The 18358-nt window shown below is 39.8% G+C and overlaps 3 protein-coding genes across 4 annotated transcripts; 1 reads left to right on the plus strand and 2 right to left on the minus strand.

The window, feature by feature from the left end:
* Nucleotides 1–435: 435 nt before the first annotated feature.
* barx1 (BARX homeobox 1) lies at nt 436–3582 on the minus strand. Its single transcript, XM_067243085.1, has 4 exons — nt 3058–3582; nt 1316–1607; nt 1058–1142; nt 436–937 (listed from the first exon to the last, which is right to left on the minus strand). The coding sequence occupies exons 1-4, from the start codon at nt 3257–3259 to the stop codon at nt 770–772; spliced, it is 747 nt and encodes a 248-aa protein (XP_067099186.1). The 5' UTR covers nt 3260–3582; the 3' UTR covers nt 436–769.
* Nucleotides 3583–4500: 918 nt separating this feature from the next.
* On the plus strand, nt 4501–12639 carry ptpdc1a (protein tyrosine phosphatase domain containing 1a). 2 transcript variants are annotated; one of them, XM_067236593.1, is made up of 10 exons: nt 4501–4685; nt 7334–7429; nt 8462–8633; nt 8976–9056; nt 9245–9363; nt 9748–9885; nt 9989–11160; nt 11250–11435; nt 11514–11624; nt 11725–12639. In XM_067236593.1, exons 2-10 carry the CDS (start codon nt 7342–7344, stop codon nt 11857–11859), a joined length of 2202 nt encoding a protein of 733 aa, XP_067092694.1. In that variant the 5' UTR covers nt 4501–4685; nt 7334–7341; the 3' UTR covers nt 11860–12639. The 2 variants fall into 2 exon arrangements, with proteins under 2 accessions (XP_067092694.1, XP_067092701.1); XM_067236600.1 differs by lacking the exon at nt 11250–11435.
* Nucleotides 12640–13015: 376 nt separating this feature from the next.
* Nucleotides 13016–16298, minus strand: LOC136948065 (tripartite motif-containing protein 54-like). Its single transcript, XM_067242334.1, has 5 exons — nt 16135–16298; nt 14590–14793; nt 14350–14511; nt 14056–14226; nt 13016–13934 (listed from the first exon to the last, which is right to left on the minus strand). The coding sequence occupies exons 2-5, from the start codon at nt 14791–14793 to the stop codon at nt 13338–13340; spliced, it is 1134 nt and encodes a 377-aa protein (XP_067098435.1). The 5' UTR covers nt 16135–16298; the 3' UTR covers nt 13016–13337.
* Between the last annotated feature and the right edge of the window lie 2060 nt (nt 16299–18358).

The raw sequence follows: 18358 nt of genomic DNA on the forward strand, positions 1-18358 counted from the left end.
CACAACCAACCAAAATTATTCGTCCAATGAGACATGTCCTGTGATGTGGCTAAAAGCAACTTCTATATTTCAAGAGTAATCAAGAGCTTATTTAGGTAGCTAGCTATAAACTGTACATGATTCAGTAAAGTCTATAATCACATAAAACTTGGCATGAGAGTTGCACGTTTACTAGCCAATAGCACCGGAACTCAGCACCTCGATGGCCTCCAATCAAGCATTAAAGTAATAAATAAGGCTATATTTAGACAACGGCGACTAATGTGTGTTTTTTTTAGGTAAATGCAGGCTACCATGAAAGTAGAAAGGAAATACCTGTAGGCTTTATTTATTTAAAAATGAGCTAGTGAGAAAATTGTGACATAAACTTAAATTTGGGCTTAGACTAAAACGTTTTTCTTCGACGAAAATAAATTAAGGCTACAATAAACTGTTAGTGAAAAAATATTTAATAACTCCTCGATGTCTTTGATAACATAGAGCCCAACAAAGCAAACATACATAAAACAGAGTCCATCAAATTCAATGAAATATGAGTTGACCTACTGATCATTGTTTCTGTTCCTTCCTGTAGCCTACAACTCGACAGCGTTGGAGTCGTGACGCATTTGATGAACATGATAGGCTATTCGGAAGACCAATGCCAATAGAGGTTCACAATGTCAAAATGTCGACTCAACACTGAGGGACTTCAGTCCATGGACGACAATTATGCATCCGAGAGTTTATGCCTAAAATAGTCAGACACACAACATCTCAAAGAGCCACATTACTCCTCTTGATTATTGTCTGAATGTGAAGAAGTAGAACCGTCGGATTGTCGGTCAAGGTCGCGAGACCTTTCTTGTTCAGAGAGCTGATCACTTGAAGGAATGGAGTTCTTTTTAGGACGGCCTTTAGGTTTGGTTGGTGATTCCAATCCTCCTCCTTGTAACACCTGCATGGCATTGGCATTATTTAATCTATAAATTGAGCAAAATAGTATTTCTTATATCATCAATGTACAGTTTTAGGTGTGCCAACAAGATGGGCCATTGCAGGCTGCGTCAAGACTTACTATTTTTTTCCACTTCATTCTTCTGTTCTGGTACCACGTTTTTACTTGTAGTTGACTTAGGCCCAACGACTCAGCAAGGTCTATTCTGTGACACACACAACATTTAATTTGAATTTATTATTTATATGTCTGTCATGTTCCAATGTTTAGACTTCTAGAACATCAACTAGGCCTACTATTTGGAACTTTTTTTAAAAACATGGATTAGTCAACATAATAACTGCAGACTCAATCTATGGGCCATGGACAATGATATACCTGTCTGGTGTAGAGAGATACTTCTGCTTTTCAAATCTCTTTTCCAAGCCCATTAACTGCAACTCAGTAAAGACTGTTCGACTCCTCCTGCCCTTTTTAGTCTTGCTGCCACTGTCTGCGCAATGCTCCAATTTATTGCGGAGGTGGAGATCTAGCGGCAGGTGATGAGACGCCGAGCCGACTTGTAGACCTGGAGCACCGGATAATAGGGAAGATCCTAAAGGCGCCCCCAGTGAGCATGAAAGTGGGGACATAGGGAACTTCAGGATGCCCGTCTGGTCGGCCTTCAAAACTGCAGGTAGAGAATATTGCATGGAGGGTATCAATATTTTTGATAGGACAAACGATACACTCTTGCGATTGAAATTGCCCTGCGCTGATATTTGAATATAGCCTACCAAAGTATATGACTTCAACAAGAATTGGGCACAATAACGACTGAATTAGCAATAGCCTAAACACAAAAGTGTTAGGCTTCATCATAGGCTTAATACATTATTATTACAAGTCATATCATCAATAACAAGTCAATAATTAACATTTAGTCTATTCATTTTGCAGACAGAAATGCACATATACAGGGACCACCAATTAATATAAGTTAAAAGTGTTCAATTTAACAGTGGGCCGATGACAATTAAGGAACAAGGCACAGTGCAACAATAACATCCTTTCAAGTACAACATCACACAATTTCAATAATAATAATAATATAGGTCTATGCAATAAGGATGATGCAAACAATATATATAAGGCACATAGTATGCGTAATATGCCTAATATGATTACATGAACTTAATACAGGCCTCGACTAGCCAACATTGTCAAATATAGGCGAAATAGTGATGGCGAAACTACAGCCATGAAATAACATTTTAAGGGGAGTCACTTGGATATCTCTTCACATCTGGCCTATATGGCGATCAGTTGTGATAGCGTAATGCTGAAAGACATTTAGGCCTAGCCTATAACTGAATGCGGCCAACATCCATTGTATTATATCGATACATAGGAAAACTGTGTGGCATAATAGGAATTGGGTGTTCCACCTTTTGCTCTGGAATATATGTTTTTGTTGAACAGGCTATCAAGACGTAACGTAGAAATGCACACGTTGGCAAGGTCGGACGCGCGTAAAAGAAAAGTCTAGCCAAACAAGAAAGAGTCTGAATTAACAAACCAAATAGGGTATTCTAATCCTTTTTGATGACTATCTACTTTGTTTCACACACAATTAATGGTGCTTTATGCAGTTTAACAATATAGAACCATATAGGCTAAAATAGCCTTGTTTACGTGGAAATAGACAATATGGAACATTACCCTTTATTAACATTCCCCCCTCCCACAATGTTCCAAATAATTTTACCTACATACTAATCGACATAATAGCCTATTTAGGTTTCACACAATCATTATTTTGAGAAATATCCTGGGTCCCTATTCGTGTCTATGGAATTTGGAAACACATAGTAGGCTAGGCTACAAAAGTTAGATTACAAAAAATATTTTTCCAAATTAAAAGATGCAGTACCAAAAATGTTAATGCACCAAGACAGTCCTAAATCTTTTGAGATAAATATTGGATGCCTTTTCTGCAAACTAGAAACATAAAGCAAGGTAGTAAGTGTGATAAATAACATATGACCGGAACAGGTCTAATAGTATAAATTGAGTTTGGCTGAATGCAGTTTCGGCCTATTGTTAAATCAGAAAGTGATATCAAAATGGCCTAAACTTACCCAAATGGCTGTGGAACGGGCGAGCCGATAAGAGAGCATGTACTCCAAATTTGAGTAGCTCACCGGCCGGGGCAGACACCTTGTGATCCGGATGTTCAGTCAGAATCTCCTCTATCATGAAACTTCTGTAGCGATGTGATCTATGGTCAGGATGTGCCTCCGGGGGATAGTAATGTGCTCCCATGTCCAAGTGATGCTGCATTGTATTTCAACTTCAGTGCAAAACAGGTTCAACGATTCTTATAGTCCGTTGTTGTGAAAAGCCCCCTGATGCGTTCACATCTGAAGGTTCTTTAATATTTTCAAATTGACTGGGTCTGCGTTATATCTGGGCTGAGGGGAAGCATGGTCAGGGTTGGTCAAATGAAATCCTATTTAGTCTGAACGATGTCCTCTTCGTATCGAGGTGTTCCAATGGCGTTTGATCAGGTACCAAACCTCCAAAAGTTTTCAGCAAGTAGACTACGTGCGTATGCAGTGTAAAGAAACAGCTCCAATCTGTCCGTAAAGCGTCACCTTGCTTCTGAATTGAAGAATGAGATCATGTCTTTTATGAGTCTCGTCCATAGGCTATGCCCCTCCTTTTTCCGAGGCTACACGGCTCTCTCCCAAAGTCAGATGCAAAACGTGTCTTATTTCTGCATGAATTTGTTTGTCTGAATACTTATTGACCTAAATTAGCGTAGATTTACTTGCTATTGCTTAATGAGCTCTGAAAAAAAACAAAGAAAATATGTGTTGTCTAGGCAAAATTTGTCAGAATGCTTCGTTTTGTGATAAACTTAAGGGACTGTAAGGTAACACCTGAATAGTAGGCTAAACATACTTTTAATTGGAAATAGGCCATTTTATTTCAAAACAGTAGGCCTACTCTATAGGATAACTCAAAAACAAGTTCAAAAAAAGGTTACAAGTAGCCTATTAAAAGACTAGACTACTATGACTACTATGACTACTACGTTATTTTTCACAACCACTAGAATGCACTATTAGACCGCTCTTCGATATCTGCCGAACCGACGTGCCCAGTGTGCATGGCGAGGTAAAGGTGATGGAGCTACGAGAAGTGACTTTAGCATAATTTTGGCATGAAAAACAGTTATTTGTTTCATTACATTAAAACATTGTTAGAATGTGAATGCAAGCCCAAGGGATAGGCTACGGCAAGTGGATCTATTTCCCATCAATAGCCCATGTAAAATGAACACCTTAAGGCGCTATGTGGTGCTGATAATAGCTATATGTGAATTCGCCTATAACCCATTAGCTGCAGTAGTAGGAATACTAAATACAGAAACATATTATTTGTGTGTCCTACAGTTCAGGATGGATGGCGATGAATATAAATTCTTATTTCGCGCTAAAGGATGCTGACCAAACTGGGCGTAGCCACATCCATTGGGGTCAGCCAATAAAAACGATGCATTTCATTTGACAACATGTCAGGTTGCTGGCTTAGCTTGCTAGCAACTATGGAATAGCTACAGTACATTTTTTAAATTACAGTTGTAATTAACAAATGTTGTATAAAACATGGCATTGTTGAAAATACAATGTCGCTAGATAAATCACAACTGTCCATAACGTCCCAGCGAAGGCAGTACAATCAGAAGAAGAGAAGAATAAAGGTACTGTACTACAGCTAAGCTATTTTGTACTAGCTGCAGTGGTATCTAACGCGGTACAGGAAACTGAATGCTAGCTAGACAGCTAGCCTATAGCTGCCTTACAGAAGAGACATCATGCCAAATCTAGCAAGAAAACATCAGCCTTTCCCTAGCTTTGTATGCCTTTATCATGCCTCTTTAGCTTTATAAACTGTAGACGCAACAAATTGGACAGCAATTCATAGAAAATATTATCACGAAATAGAATTAAAGGTTATCTTAGTTTCATAGATCGCTAGATGTATTGAATATAGACATTGGGTTTAGTCTACAGTTGTAGCATAGATAGTCTATCTGGTGAGCGATATGGATGCTAGCTAGTTGCCATGGGTAGTCAGGTAAACTACATAATGAGCCACGCAAGTTTTTTTTGATTGTGAGTCGACACAATGGTGAGCTGTGCTGAATGTGCACCACCATATCAAAAAAGAGCCATGTCAGTGTTGGCGTTAGCGGGCATTTCTTGCACAAACTAATGAAGATGCCTAGGATTAGGAAAAACGATGTGCTGCATGCATGCTTGGATGCAGCCCTGACTCTGACACAGCATCTAGCCAGGCTAGAAGACATTAGCCTAGAAACTTTGGAGGGATGATTTAGATTGAAAATTGGCTAGCTTTTAAAAGATGCAATGGCAATATAACATGTATTTTGCTGTGTAAATAATTATGTTAAACTAACTAAATCTTAGCATAACTTAAATCTAGTAAACCCAACTAGGACTCGTGTTTACCTCTGTTGCTTTGTCTTGAATAATAGATGAGGGGATCAGCTCCAGTTCTTCTATTATTTCAAGGCATGGTATATGCCTACTCACAGATGAATGTATCAAAGCGTAGTGCAAGTTGCCACACATTTTGTCATTCGCATTTGAATGCACAATAAACCATTTTCACTGCCGATACTGATTCTATACTGAAATTGAAGTATTCAAATGACTAACTGTTAGACATCTTTCAAATTTAGGCCTATTCAGTAGAGCTCTGTTTTTATTTTATTGGTAGTAGTTTTGGTTAACCAGGGCTGTAAACTAATATTGTAAGCCTAATTATTCTAAATATCAAAAGTAACCTAACTAATATTCTGCTCATGAATAGTGTGAATATAGTCTTATTGAGATTGTATCGTTAATCCCCGGGCATAGAGTTATAAAATAGAGGCATAACAAAAGAGCATTGTGCGAAAAGCACTTATGGGGCATGTTTATTAACAAGCCCAGTGTTGATAGCACTCACATCCCACGCTTTATTTGACTCATTGGCAACTTCTCACCTGAAAATCTCATCACAATATCCTTCTCAAAGTCTCTCACATGTACACATATCTTCACAATGTACAGCAACAACATACTGGGCAAACAGAGCATATGTCCAGTCGCTCTGGATAAGAGCGTCTGCTAAATGACTAAATGTAAAGCATGCTTTTGGATGGTGATGTGGTAGTCCATGAGTAAGACTTTATTGTGGAAGAAAAAAAAAATGGCTTCATTATTATCAAGGACAATTTGGTGTTGAATTTCCACTTGGAAAGACTGACAGTATTTTAAACAGATTGAATGTTCTGAAGTGGTGTTCAACCTCTGTCCATCTCAATGAACTGAAGTATCAGTTATCCGTATTAGTGTATGTTACAATGTAAATTAGGTCTGAAAACTCTGCTCTACACCCTTAGTGTTCTAACTTTACAGCATGAATTAACCATTTGCTATCCAATGCTTGTTTCAATAATAATAAGTAGGCTAAACCTCAACCAGCTCTTGACCTGTGAAACTTTGATTCAAGGCTTTAGCATAGCTGTCAGATTGATGTAGATTGTATGTGGGCTTGAGTAAAACATCTATTGGCCTGTTTGACTAGAATAGGCTAAGGCTACATCATGCACCTGCTTCCCACTCATATATAAATTGTTGCCTATAACCTTAGTCCATGAATCTCAGCCTGTGCTTTTTTCCCCAAGGAACCATCCTCAGTAGCAAAGTTACATTTGCAGCGTTTCACTTGTGTAGCAACATCTGTCAGTACAAACAACAGGTGTATGGTAACATCTATCTTATCTATCATCTATTTTGGATATCTATGTAAAGACAAAAGGTGTATGTAAAAATAGAGGATGGATAGTGTGGAGGCATTAACAATTGATTAGCGTAGCATCTTCCTAACTTAGAATTGGACGTCTTGATTTTGAAAGAAAATATGTTTGGCTATATGAGTTGGCAGGGAAAGATAAAATGTCAGATTCTAAATGGCCTGGTTGTCTAATGGTGAGCATAAGTGGGAACTCTGCTTCACCAGTAAACTGGTGTGTGGTTTTGTAACACAGCACTTCAACCTAAGATCCACTCCTAGCTCCCACCGCCCCTGCCATGCCCCACCCTCCTCCAGTCCCAGAGGTGCATTGGGACAGGCTGTGACACATGAGCCTATGACATGGTACCTCACTTAACACATTTCTCTTTCCCCTGTGGGCCTTCCTGCCGAGCAACAGCCTTCATGATCCTAACAACTCATTTGTGTGCATCCTTCATTGTTTGCTCTTATCATCGGTTAGCTCCTTCTTGCTTCAATTCCTTTGTTGGCTTCTTTTGACACCATGTTTATTCACACTTTCAGAGCCTGCCATGGCAGCTGGAGTCAGCCTGCTGAGTGACCTGTCTTACTCCTCCAGTGAAGCCTACAGTGGAGAGCTCAACATTGAAATGGAACCAGGTAACACAACTTTGATTCTAAAGTATCTGTCTATCCATATTATTGTGTGTGTTATGCTATATTACACTTGATGCCTTGTTAAATATAAACAAAAGCTAGACTGAGCAATTAAAGATAAGATGTTAGCTCAAATAGACCAGCCTTATTTAGGTCATGCTGTGTTTCAGTGAGCTAGACTACACAATTATTATTCATTTTCACAGAAAAATATATTTGTTAGGCCTCTGAACTCTTGATGTTTTTAGATATCTATCTGAACTGCATGTCATTGTGCTCTTTGAGTTACATAAAGCACTTGATCTAATTGTTGATCAGATGGAATACTGAGGAAAAAAGGCTTAGGTCTAATTAGATGCCCATTTTGTGTTTAGTCAGAGTGTTACATAACTACATGCCCTTTAGAGAAATGGATCTCAGTGTTATATCCCTTCATAATGAGTCCATCAGGGTGTGTATGCACGACAAGGTCCCACACAGCCACCCACTGATGACTTAGAAGTTGGTTGTCATGGCGACACTTCAAAAGCAACTGCTGGACCGATGGATTGTATTCGCCTCTGGTGCCTCTTTTGCGGCAATAGGCAATTGTCTGTGATGATTCACTGCTGAAAGAGAGCTCTTGGAACTAGTAGATAGATCGGGCGCTGTCACAGTCAGAGGCAGGACTGGAGCTCAGAGAGATGCAGCAACCTGGCAGAGGCTCTTCAACTGGAGGTGTGTTGAGCAGCATCAGGAAGAGCCGGAGACACTCTGCATCAGATGTCCTGCTGAAGGTCCTGCAGCGCAGACGGAGCTCGGCAGTGGAGATCCTGTCCTCGTCCTCTCAGAGGGTGATGGTGGCCGTCAGCATAGCCGGGGCTCGCACAGACCCCAAGGGCAGGAGACGTAATGACGCCATGACATGGAGCTCATTTTCCGTCCTTTTAATCTATTAGCAAAACATGAAGGTGGGCAGGTCCTATAGGAATATAGGAAAAATGTGTTGCGGTTGTTTGTGGTAACATGCGCTATGCTTTTGTTTTTGTGCTTCAGTCAGCACAAGGGTGCCCACAGCCAAGTACACCAAGGTGGGAGAAACACTGAGACACGTCATCCCTGGTCATATGCAGTGCTCAATGGCATGTGGAGGGAAAGCCTGTAAATATGAGAACCCCTCTCGTTGGAGCGATGAGGAGCAAGCCATTAAAGGCCTGTACTCATCCTGGTAAGATGCACTCTTCATATCCTGTATAGATGTTATTCTCTGTTTGGCATGTGTTTGTTTTATATGATTGTTTTACATTGCTGTGCTCAACTATACTGCACTTGTATAGCAGCCCGGGTGTCATGGCTCGTATGTACACTGAAGTCCTGATCAATAAGTAAACAGAAAAAAAGTCAATACCTGCCTGACAAAAGCCTCTTTAGTAACATAATGTGTCTGTAATTAAATCTTAGCTACTTTGTTTATCATGTTATCACTGTCTTTTGGTATAACAATGACTTGAAACATTCCTGTTAGGCTTCCAAATGAACATCTTTAACTATGTTGTTTTTTCCACTTCAGGATTACTGACAACTTGCTTGCTATGGCAAGGCCTTCCTCTGAAATTATAGAAAAATACAGCATCATTGAACAGTTCCAAAGGTATTTTCACCCATCTTGTTGAATCTGACAACATCAGATTTGACAGATTGAGTTAATATATATTATATATATATAATATATATATATATATATATATATCAGTGGTTAACAGCATGTCTTTCTTATGACCCTGTAAATGTATTTAGCCAGTGACTATCATGCTGACATTGACATTTATCCGTGCTCAGGTGTGGCTTGAGGACGGTAATTAACCTACAGCGCCCAGGAGAGCACGCCAGCTGTGGTAACCCCTTAGAGCAGGAGAGCGGCTTCACCTACAGACCTGAGACCTTTATGGAGGCTGGCAGTGAGTATCTCTCTCGCTTTCTATCTTTCATTCAGATTATTTTTCTCTCTTTCTTTCTCTCACCGATACAGTTACAAACATTTTATTATTTATTATTTCTCAAGGTTCACACTGAGTACTTCTTTTATTTGAAACACCTAGGAATTATGCATGTGCTTGTTAGTCCTTTGTGGGATCCTTTATATGCATCCTTTGCTTGACAAGCTCTTTTGAGACCTGTTGAATGACCTAACTATACCTACTTTAAAGAGGCTTCTTGTCACTCTTGAAGGTTAAATATATTTTCCTTGGATGGATTCATATTTCATGATCACTCTTCAATCAATTCATCATAAATTCCTGGACCATTATGAAACACTTATGTGTAATCTTTGTAATTTACAGTTTATTTTTACAACTTTGGATGGAAGGACTATGGAGTGGCATCTCTCACTACAATCCTAGACATGGTAAAGGTGATGTCCTTTGCAATCCAGGAAGGTAAAATGGCTGTCCACTGTCATGCTGGGCTTGGAAGGACAGGTTTGTAAAATCCAGCACAATATTGTAATTGTTTTAAATTAGAAATCATAGTCTTTTGATAATGGTTATGTTGTAGTGAATGATTGCATGGACCTTGTTGTAGGTGTCCTGCTGGCCTGTTACTTGGTCTTCACGTCCAGGATGAGTGCTGATCAGGCCATCCTATTTGTTCGAGCCAAGAGGCCAAACTCCATTCAGACCCGTGGTCAGCTGCTTTGTGTCAGGGAGTTTGCCCAGTTCCTTGTTCCCCTCAGAAGTGTTTTCTCCTGTGCCGAGCCCAAAGCCAATGCTGTCACTCTATCCCAGTACCTTACTCGCCAGCGCCACCTGCTGCACGGTTATGAGGCACGGCAGATGAAGAACTTGCCAAAGATTGTGCAGTTGGTCTGTAAACTCCTCATGGACATTGCAGCTAACCGGCAGGTGGTGGAAGAGGAGGTGTTGGAGATCCCAGACCTAACGGCTGAGGTGGAGAAGACGGTGTCCCAGCAGGCCATCCAGCAGCTGGGGAAGGAGATGAGAGGGAAGGGCATCCCAGTGCCTTCACCCCGCCCATGTGGCCCACTCACCCTCCATGCACTACACCCTGAAGCCCTCCATGATCAACCTCTATTGAGTGACAATGATCTGGACCCGCTGTGGAGGAAGCAGAACGTAGGCATGGCCCTGACACCTCTTCAACCCAGTAAAAGAAGCCTTAGTTACAGCGACTCAGCACTGTACAAACAAGGCCCCAGACGGAACCGGTCTGGGAGCCCTCTGACTATCCAGAAGGCATCAGCCAATCTCACAAACAAGCACTATCTATCTCAGAATAACCTGCCATCTGTTGACTCATCCATATGTCCTGCGCAGCCCCTTTACAACATCCCAAACCAGGACCCTCTATATCTGTCCACTGGCTCTGTCACTGATGAGCAGAATAGCAAAGTGTCCCAGACCACCACGTCCCCCATTCAGCGTCAAAAATGTATTCGCAAAGGACAGTGCAGTCTGTCCTTGGGTTTCTCAGAGGAAGGGCGAAATGCCAACTGGAATGCTGTACTGTCCGCCTTAAGAGCAGAGGGTAGTGTGGAGGCCAACGGGAAGACCTCAGGTGTGGATGCGTCTGCGGTCAGAGCTGAGGATGGAGAAGACAGACCGAGGCCAGCAGAAGTGCCTCTCATCACACTTCAAGCAGAGCTATCCCTGGAAACAAGACGTCTACTGGTGGCCAAAGCTCTAGCAATGGACTTGAATGATGACGACCTCAGTAACAAGGTTGCAATGTGGCAGGTAAGGTAATTATACCAAAGATAATCCCAGTTTCTAAAGATTCGCTGTGTGTAGTAGGTGTACTGTACTGTCCATATATCATCTTGCAGACTGAACTTAACAGCAGAGAGGGGGCATGGGAGAGAATGTGCATGGAAAGAGATCCCCTGGTGCTTTCCAGCCTGATGTGGTCTTGGCTTGAGCAGCTTAAAGAACCCATTATCACCAGCGAGGATGTCCAGGCCCTCAGCGACATACACTACAACCCCCAGCATGCCCTTAATTCGCTTGAAAAGGTAGACAATGCCACATGCACTATAAATGCATTTTGCATGTTGATTGTCAACATTTGACTTTCATTTTTGGGTGTTCAGGTCCACAGACTGACCCTGCTATGTATCCTGGACTGTATGGCCCATCTACTCACAATACCAGAGGATGTTGAAGCTGGTTTTCTTAACCGTACAATTAAAGTGTTTACTAAGGTGGGTTTGACAAAATACATCTCACAAACTAGCCTATGAATATAATTGTGGGAGTCACATCCATTGATATATGTTGATTTTGCTCTCTATCTCCAAACAGATTCACACTGTCTCAGTGAATGACCAGGCCTTATATAAGACACTGAAAGCAATTCTGGTGCCAGTCCTGAACGAGCTGCGAGAGAAAGCCAAGGAGGAGATGGACTCTTTAAGCCACTGCACTAAAGCGTCCTGATCTTCCCTAATTGGTTTATTGCCACAGGAGGGACAGAAGTAAAAAAGAGGTTCTACTGTCTGGATGTTCAGAACTTCTAAAAAGAGTTTGGTTATGACTAGATAATGATTGGCATTATTGTTAATCAACAGATTTCTCTGACATTACTGTGCTGTTTTTATGCTTTATTTATGTTTTAAAACTTAGTGATTTCTCCATCACACACTGTGTATTTGTCTTTGTTTACCTAAGAACTGCCATAATGTTTACTGTGCCACAATACTTACTTCACAATTGTATTTGTCATGTCTCCTGATCCAATATGTATTGTGGGATGAAATGTTACACTTAATATACTATTGTTTGTCATAAAGTTTGATTGGAAAGAAAATCTGAATGAATATGGAATAAGATTGGGGGGAAAAATATTCTGAAACTAAGGAAACATTTAATTTATTTTGAAACTTTAAAACTTTAATACGTTTTCTGTTTCATTGTGTATGAGTTGTCTTATTTATTGATCTCTTTTCACTTGAAAAGTGTGACAAATGCAAGGTTTGCATTGTTTTGATAGTGAGCTTGATTTTGCTAGATTAAAATGCAAACATGACACACATGCTACTGTAATGCAAATAAGATGGCCAATTTTATCTGTAAAGCAATTCCAACTAAGCTTAATGTACACCAAAAAAGAAAAATATCTGAAAAGATGGAAGTATGTTTATGACATCAACCTGCCTCCACTATAGCATTTTGCTAAATGCTTTCTGCCTCTACTTTAATGGCCTGATAAACTAATATAATGTGCTGCTGTCTGTTCTGTAATGTGTTTATTATTAGTAACTTGTCATATCTAAAGATAATGTACTTTATGAACACTGTAGCCTTGAAGACTCAGTTACCCTTTTCTGACCTCATTTTATCTCTGGACAAAACAATGTCATGTAGGGCTGTTGACACTGCTAATGTGCAGAAATAATTTAACAAGATCAACTTAAACAAAGAATTCATTCAAGTTCCATGTCCTATGGAACTTTTCAAGAAGCACTATTTTTTCATTGTTACATTTTGTAAATAATTTACCGACAATAAATGTCCTTGACGTGCTAAGTGTGGTTTGACATTTTCTTTTACATTTATTATGTCACCATTAAAAAACATTTAACATTTCATTCATGTACTCTTTGTATTTTATTTTTTCAAAACAAATTTCTGATATCAAAAAGTTACCGTGTCCACTTTTAACTACAGAGATCTGCAAAGTCATTTTGCTTGGTATGCAATTCAAGATATCTTTAATTAAACTTTGACTAGGCAGAAACAGTTAATGTGTACATCAGAGGGTACACATTCATAAAAAGATATCACACATTTGAGGTGGTTTGGGGAATTTGATCAGTATAGTAATAATAAAAAATGAAGCAGAGACAATTCACTAAATATGCTGCCTATGTATTGAATGTGTTATTGAAAAGTAAGTGCCCAATTTGTTATTGTCTTTATATATCCTCCTCGTCAGAAGAGCTCTGGATCTCCCAACTCAAACTGCAGTCTTCATCACAGTTAGAGTCAGACTCAAGAGAGGTTGTTTTAATGAGCATAATATCCAGACTCCTGTAGGCAGTTAAGTCAAAGTTGGTGCGGCCAGATTTCCATGCTTTCAGATCTTGAGATATTTTCCTCATAAAGCTGCTCCTTTTCACAGTGCCCATCTTCTTGAAATCTATGCCCTTCAGGAGGTCTTCCACATACCTGCCAAGGGAAATATTTTCTCTGTAGTTGGCTGACAGATCTTTAGGATCAAGAATCTTCGCAGCCTCATAGAAGAGTCTTCTCTCTTGTTTCAAAAAGTCAGTGGGGCATTTGTTGACATCTAGGTGCTTCTTCATTACTGCATAGATCTCCTGAGGAGCACTAAGCTCTTCCTTGCCATCCTCCAAACTCTTGCATCTTATGGAGTACTCAGTGTGAACCTTGAAAATCATATTAGCCACTTTCTTCTGGATCTCCTTGATCATGCAATTGCCAAGTTTTTGAAGAAATCCCTCAATGTCCTTGGTGTTTGAATGCAGATCCCCTTTTTGCTGCTCCAAATTCTGACAAAATAAGTTTAATTATCAATTAAACATGATATAAAAACTGAACATCTTACATACATATGGGGAAGGAAGGGGGGGGGGGTAATTAATAGCGCATTACATACTATTTTTTTTGTACCTCAATGTGTTTTGCATTGACGTTCAGTTTGTCTTCCAGACTCTTCATCAGCTGAATAAAGCCCTTCTTTCTCTGTTCATACACATCAGATATTCTGGACACTGTGTGAGTGCTGTGATCTCCAAAAAGCTTGCAGGAGCTGCAAATAAGTGTATTTTCCTCAAGACATATCTGAAATTAAATAACACATGACGATATAATGTAGTTAGCTGTTTGATGGTGTACTCCAAATCTGTATAACAACTGTTAAATTACCAACATGTTGAGATGAAGTGAAGCGTATTCAAAACCTACCAGTGACATCTTTTCATTATGCTCAGGGCACATTTGTGTCTTTGGCACATGCTTTGCCTCCTTATTTTCCAGAATCTTTCCCTCTTTAACTTTATCCAGAACATTCTCAGCAAACATATTCCTTTTCATTCCATTGATTCCTTTTTGATCCAGAGCAAATGCCTAAAATACAGTACATTATCAGAATTGACATATATTTGCAGAAGAATCCATATTAAAATGCATAATCATGTTACTTACCTTTCTGCACATTGGACAGGGAAATTTTTGGTTTGGTTCAGTAGATTTTTGAGCGACAACTGTCTCTTTTAAGCACTTTTTGCAGTAATTATGTCCGCACGGCAACTCTATGACTGGTGGGGTGAAAAGGTCCAAGCACACCGGACAGGACAGTTCCTTGCAGAGAGCTTCCATTTTATGTTCCTTTCTGTCGTCCATAAACATCTGAGTAAACATTGTACACATTATAATCAAGTGCCTTAAGATCCAGAATATTTTTTTGTAATTTCAAAAAGCATTCTTTACCATAGCAATGTAATGTTATAATCTAAATGTTCTACTACACTCGTAATCAACAATAAGCTCCGCCCATATTAAACACCTCATGATGGAAACATGGTACATGGTAGCTATAAAAGTAGTTTTAGTGGCTTTTGTGTGACTAAATAACGACGTCTAATGTGCCTTCTGATAGCCTACAGTTAGTGATAACCCCATTGCCCCATTAAACGAATTTAGCAATTCCAGAAGTAGCTACTAGCTATATTAGTACTCTAGCAGTGGCGATTTCTTTAAGACTGCAAGGAAAGCTCAGCTCCCCCTAACATTTCAAAAAATTTATGGTCAAATATTTACTATTGTGTTAACATTTTAAATGCGTTAGAACACGTTCATATCGAAGACGAGTTCGTTCAGAATCAGCTACATATATTAGCAGGTCGACTGAATGATTTCCATCTCATACATTCCCGTAGCGCCACAGTCATTCCATTTCATTTTTTTCAGTGCTTCGAAACTATACGGTCATTGGATAAATGCTGCGATTATGTCCCGCCCTGGACGCTCAGCGTCTCTGGGGTTGAATGGAGGAGTGGGCTGGCCTGGACGCTGGGCTTCCGCGTGATGATTGGAGGGCCTGTCGAAAGACTGCATCTCCTTTTGATTGACAGCGATTTTGTACTATAAAAAGTCGCCGAAGCTATTCAAGCTCAGTCCCATCACGGATTTTACAACTGTAGTTGAAAGACAAACTGCTGCAACCTATTTCTTGGTATTTGCTTGGCGAAATTGCTAGCCAATTTTCATCATACATTTCATACAATTATACATCACATTCCTTGTTTCAGTTTAACCTAATTCCCATATTTCCTTCGGGTTTAAATATGTTTTGGTTAGATTGTTCGTTCATTCATTCATACAGTAGAGGCTAGTGTCGTAGGGGTGAACTACTGTAGCCAGTGAACTGAAAATGTATATGATGTAGGCCGAAAACGAGCTTCCTCTGTTTGAAAGACCAATTAAACGCCGCCCTCTAATAAACGCCGCACCAAAAATGAACGTGATTTAACAAACGCCGGCGTTTATTCAAAGAAATATGGTATACATATTATAGAAACCACAAAAATCAGTACTAGTAAGTGCAACTGCGAACTTTCACTTACTAGTCTAGCAGTTAGCTCTACAGATGTTAGCAGGTTATCTAAGCTAGCGCATACAACATGCTAGCTCACGGTTAGCACAGTACAGTAGATTAGTACCAAAGAGTATAGAAACACGAGTACTTACATCACTTGTCTTCTTACAAGCTGATACTGGGCTGTCGACCTTTACTAGGGCTGCCAGGACCTGGCCAATAATTATGGGCCAGCTATTTGCCAAAAAAACAATAGCTCTTTTGGCGGGCTTTAATTACAGTGCAGCCCAAAAGTGGAATCCTACAGTGCCAAACTGGGTGTGTTTGCTGGGTCAGTAAACATCTATCTATTATTGTGTGCGTGTGCCTATAACATTGCATATCTAAAATATGTGTTGAATATGTGGTTAAAATAATGCAATACCATAAAATAGACGGATAAATCTCTATGTCTATTACGTGCGTTGTCATGCACGTAATAGGCAGCTCTGATAGGGGGAGATAACATTACACACCTGGCAACCCTGCCGATGTTTGACGGGGACGAGATTGTTTTTCTGGGAGCTAGCTAGTTTTTTTTTAAACCAGGTAAGCAAACAGGAAGACAAATGGTATTTCCTTTGCTGGGTAACATGCTAAATAGTCTATTGACCATGCGTTGCATCGTAATTATAATCTGTACTATCTGCGGATACAATTATCCTATCTTTGTTGTTTTCTTTATTAAAGCACACGTGAGCTAGCCAGCTAACAACATTAGCACGTTAGCAGGCTATCTAGCTACATGTATTGGAATGCAATTGTGAAGTGAACTAGCCCGTTTACAGTTCAGCTAGCTAGTGCGTAGAATGCACGCTTAACTAGCTATGCCGCGTAGGGTGCCTAGTTTGCTTCAACATCATTGAAGTTTGGCAGAGGATACCATAAAGCTAGTAAACATTATGCATTCTGGTATGTAATCCCAGTTCAGAGACACTTTAAAATGAGTATCAGAACTTTGAGATAGCTTCACCTGCCTGCAAAATCAGCTTTTTTTCGCGCGCCACATGCTTCTCATCTAGGAATCCTGTGTGTGGGGAAACGGCCAGGTGTCTGCCAGTTAGCCAGCCCACCTAATTTAGCTAATTTAACAGTCAAACAATAGCACACGAGTGTAACTAGCTCAGTCCTAGGCACTGCTAGTACAAACCATCTTGCTCTTAAAGTTAAGTACCCAACATTCCCGCTGTCGCAGTATCGTTTGGATGCAGTTAACTAGCTAAACAAAATAAAATGTGTGTTTTGCAGGCTAACGTTGGCAGCCAATGGCAAGTCGTTTGTAGTTAAATTACTAGTAGTGAGTTTTGATAGCCTGTAGTTGCAATGCGCAGAAAATTGCCTATTGTATTTTGTTGATTACAGATCTATAGATTACAGACTCGTCTTCGTCTTATGTTATGTCAGATTGCAGCCCAGCATAGACATCACCAGGTATGATAACGATTGATGTGAATTATTAATCACATTTAACATGTCTTATTTTTCTCTACTCACAGATTATGACCCCTGTCCTTGTTTTGAAATGTGGACAGACTTGAAGATCTAGTGGACTTGGGCCATTACCAAAGGATGGGGTTGTTTGCAGGCCTGGACAACATTTAAAAGTTGTTTGATGACATAGAGAATGGGGTTGCACTGTGGGATGAGGTAGTAGGTTGTATAGTTTTAGGGTCACACCCACACTGGGAGATAACTATACAATCTACTGTCTTTCTCAACGTGACACTGATACTTCTGTCTCCAACTTGCTTTTAGTACTTTTGATTTTGAATAAGGATGTCCAGCAATCAACTTTCAAATTATATTACATTCCTTGTTCAACCTTTATTTTTATGTTAAAAGATTTTTGTGACTAAAATAGATGTTGTTCACCTCTGAGAAAGTGATGTAGGGTATCGCCTGGTTACAAGTCAGTTATTGCTTAAGCAGTGTGAGGTAGTAGATTGTATAGTTCAAGGGTAGGGATTTTACCCTTTTTAGATGATAACTATACAATCTATTGCCTTCCCTGAGAAGCAGAACATCATCTTTTCCAAACCATTTGAATTACTGCTTATGTTCTCAAAGTTGTATTCAGACAGACATGTTTATATTACAATACCATAAATGCATCTCTGCATGGTCAATGCTGATCTGCAACGGTGCATGCAAATTGGGTAATTGTAGTTTATAAATTGCTTGCATGCTAACCATTATGCCTATGACAAGACAGATTTCAGATGGCCTAAAATTTGTAGTTGTAGCTGATTTTATAGTTGGAGGAACAGCCTGAAAACCGAATGACTTACTGTAGCTCTGAAAATGTAGTGAGGTAATGCAATATAAAGATATGCTGAT

The sequence above is a fragment of the Osmerus mordax genome, chromosome 1 (genome assembly GCF_038355195.1).
Source record: "Osmerus mordax isolate fOsmMor3 chromosome 1, fOsmMor3.pri, whole genome shotgun sequence".
Lineage (NCBI taxonomy): Eukaryota > Metazoa > Chordata > Actinopteri > Osmeriformes > Osmeridae > Osmerus > Osmerus mordax.

Bases quoted from the DNA above. Each gene is read 5' to 3' on its own strand.
- barx1 (XM_067243085.1), bottom strand. From the start codon at position 3,259: ATGCAGCATCACTTGGACATGGGAGCACATTACTATCCCCCGGAGGCA. The intron at 1,608-3,057 runs GTAAGTTTAGGC...CTCTACCTGCAG, and splicing joins CCCGTTCCACAGCCATTTGG to TTTTGAAGGCCGACCAGACG. The intron at 1,143-1,315 runs GTATATCATTGT...TGTGTGTCACAG, and splicing joins TATCTCTCTACACCAGACAG to AATAGACCTTGCTGAGTCGT.
- ptpdc1a (XM_067236593.1), top strand. From the start codon at position 7,342: ATGGCAGCTGGAGTCAGCCTGCTGAGTGACCTGTCTTACTCCTCCAGT. The intron at 9,364-9,747 runs GTGAGTATCTCT...TGTAATTTACAG, and splicing joins GACCTTTATGGAGGCTGGCA to TTTATTTTTACAACTTTGGA. The intron at 11,625-11,724 runs GTGGGTTTGACA...ATCTCCAAACAG, and splicing joins CAATTAAAGTGTTTACTAAG to ATTCACACTGTCTCAGTGAA.
- LOC136948065 (XM_067242334.1), bottom strand. From the start codon at position 14,793: ATGTTTATGGACGACAGAAAGGAACATAAAATGGAAGCTCTCTGCAAG. The intron at 14,227-14,349 runs GTAGGTTTTGAA...ATTTAATTTCAG, and splicing joins ATAATGAAAAGATGTCACTG to ATATGTCTTGAGGAAAATAC. The intron at 13,935-14,055 runs GTACAAAAAAAA...TTATTTTGTCAG, and splicing joins TCAATGCAAAACACATTGAG to AATTTGGAGCAGCAAAAAGG.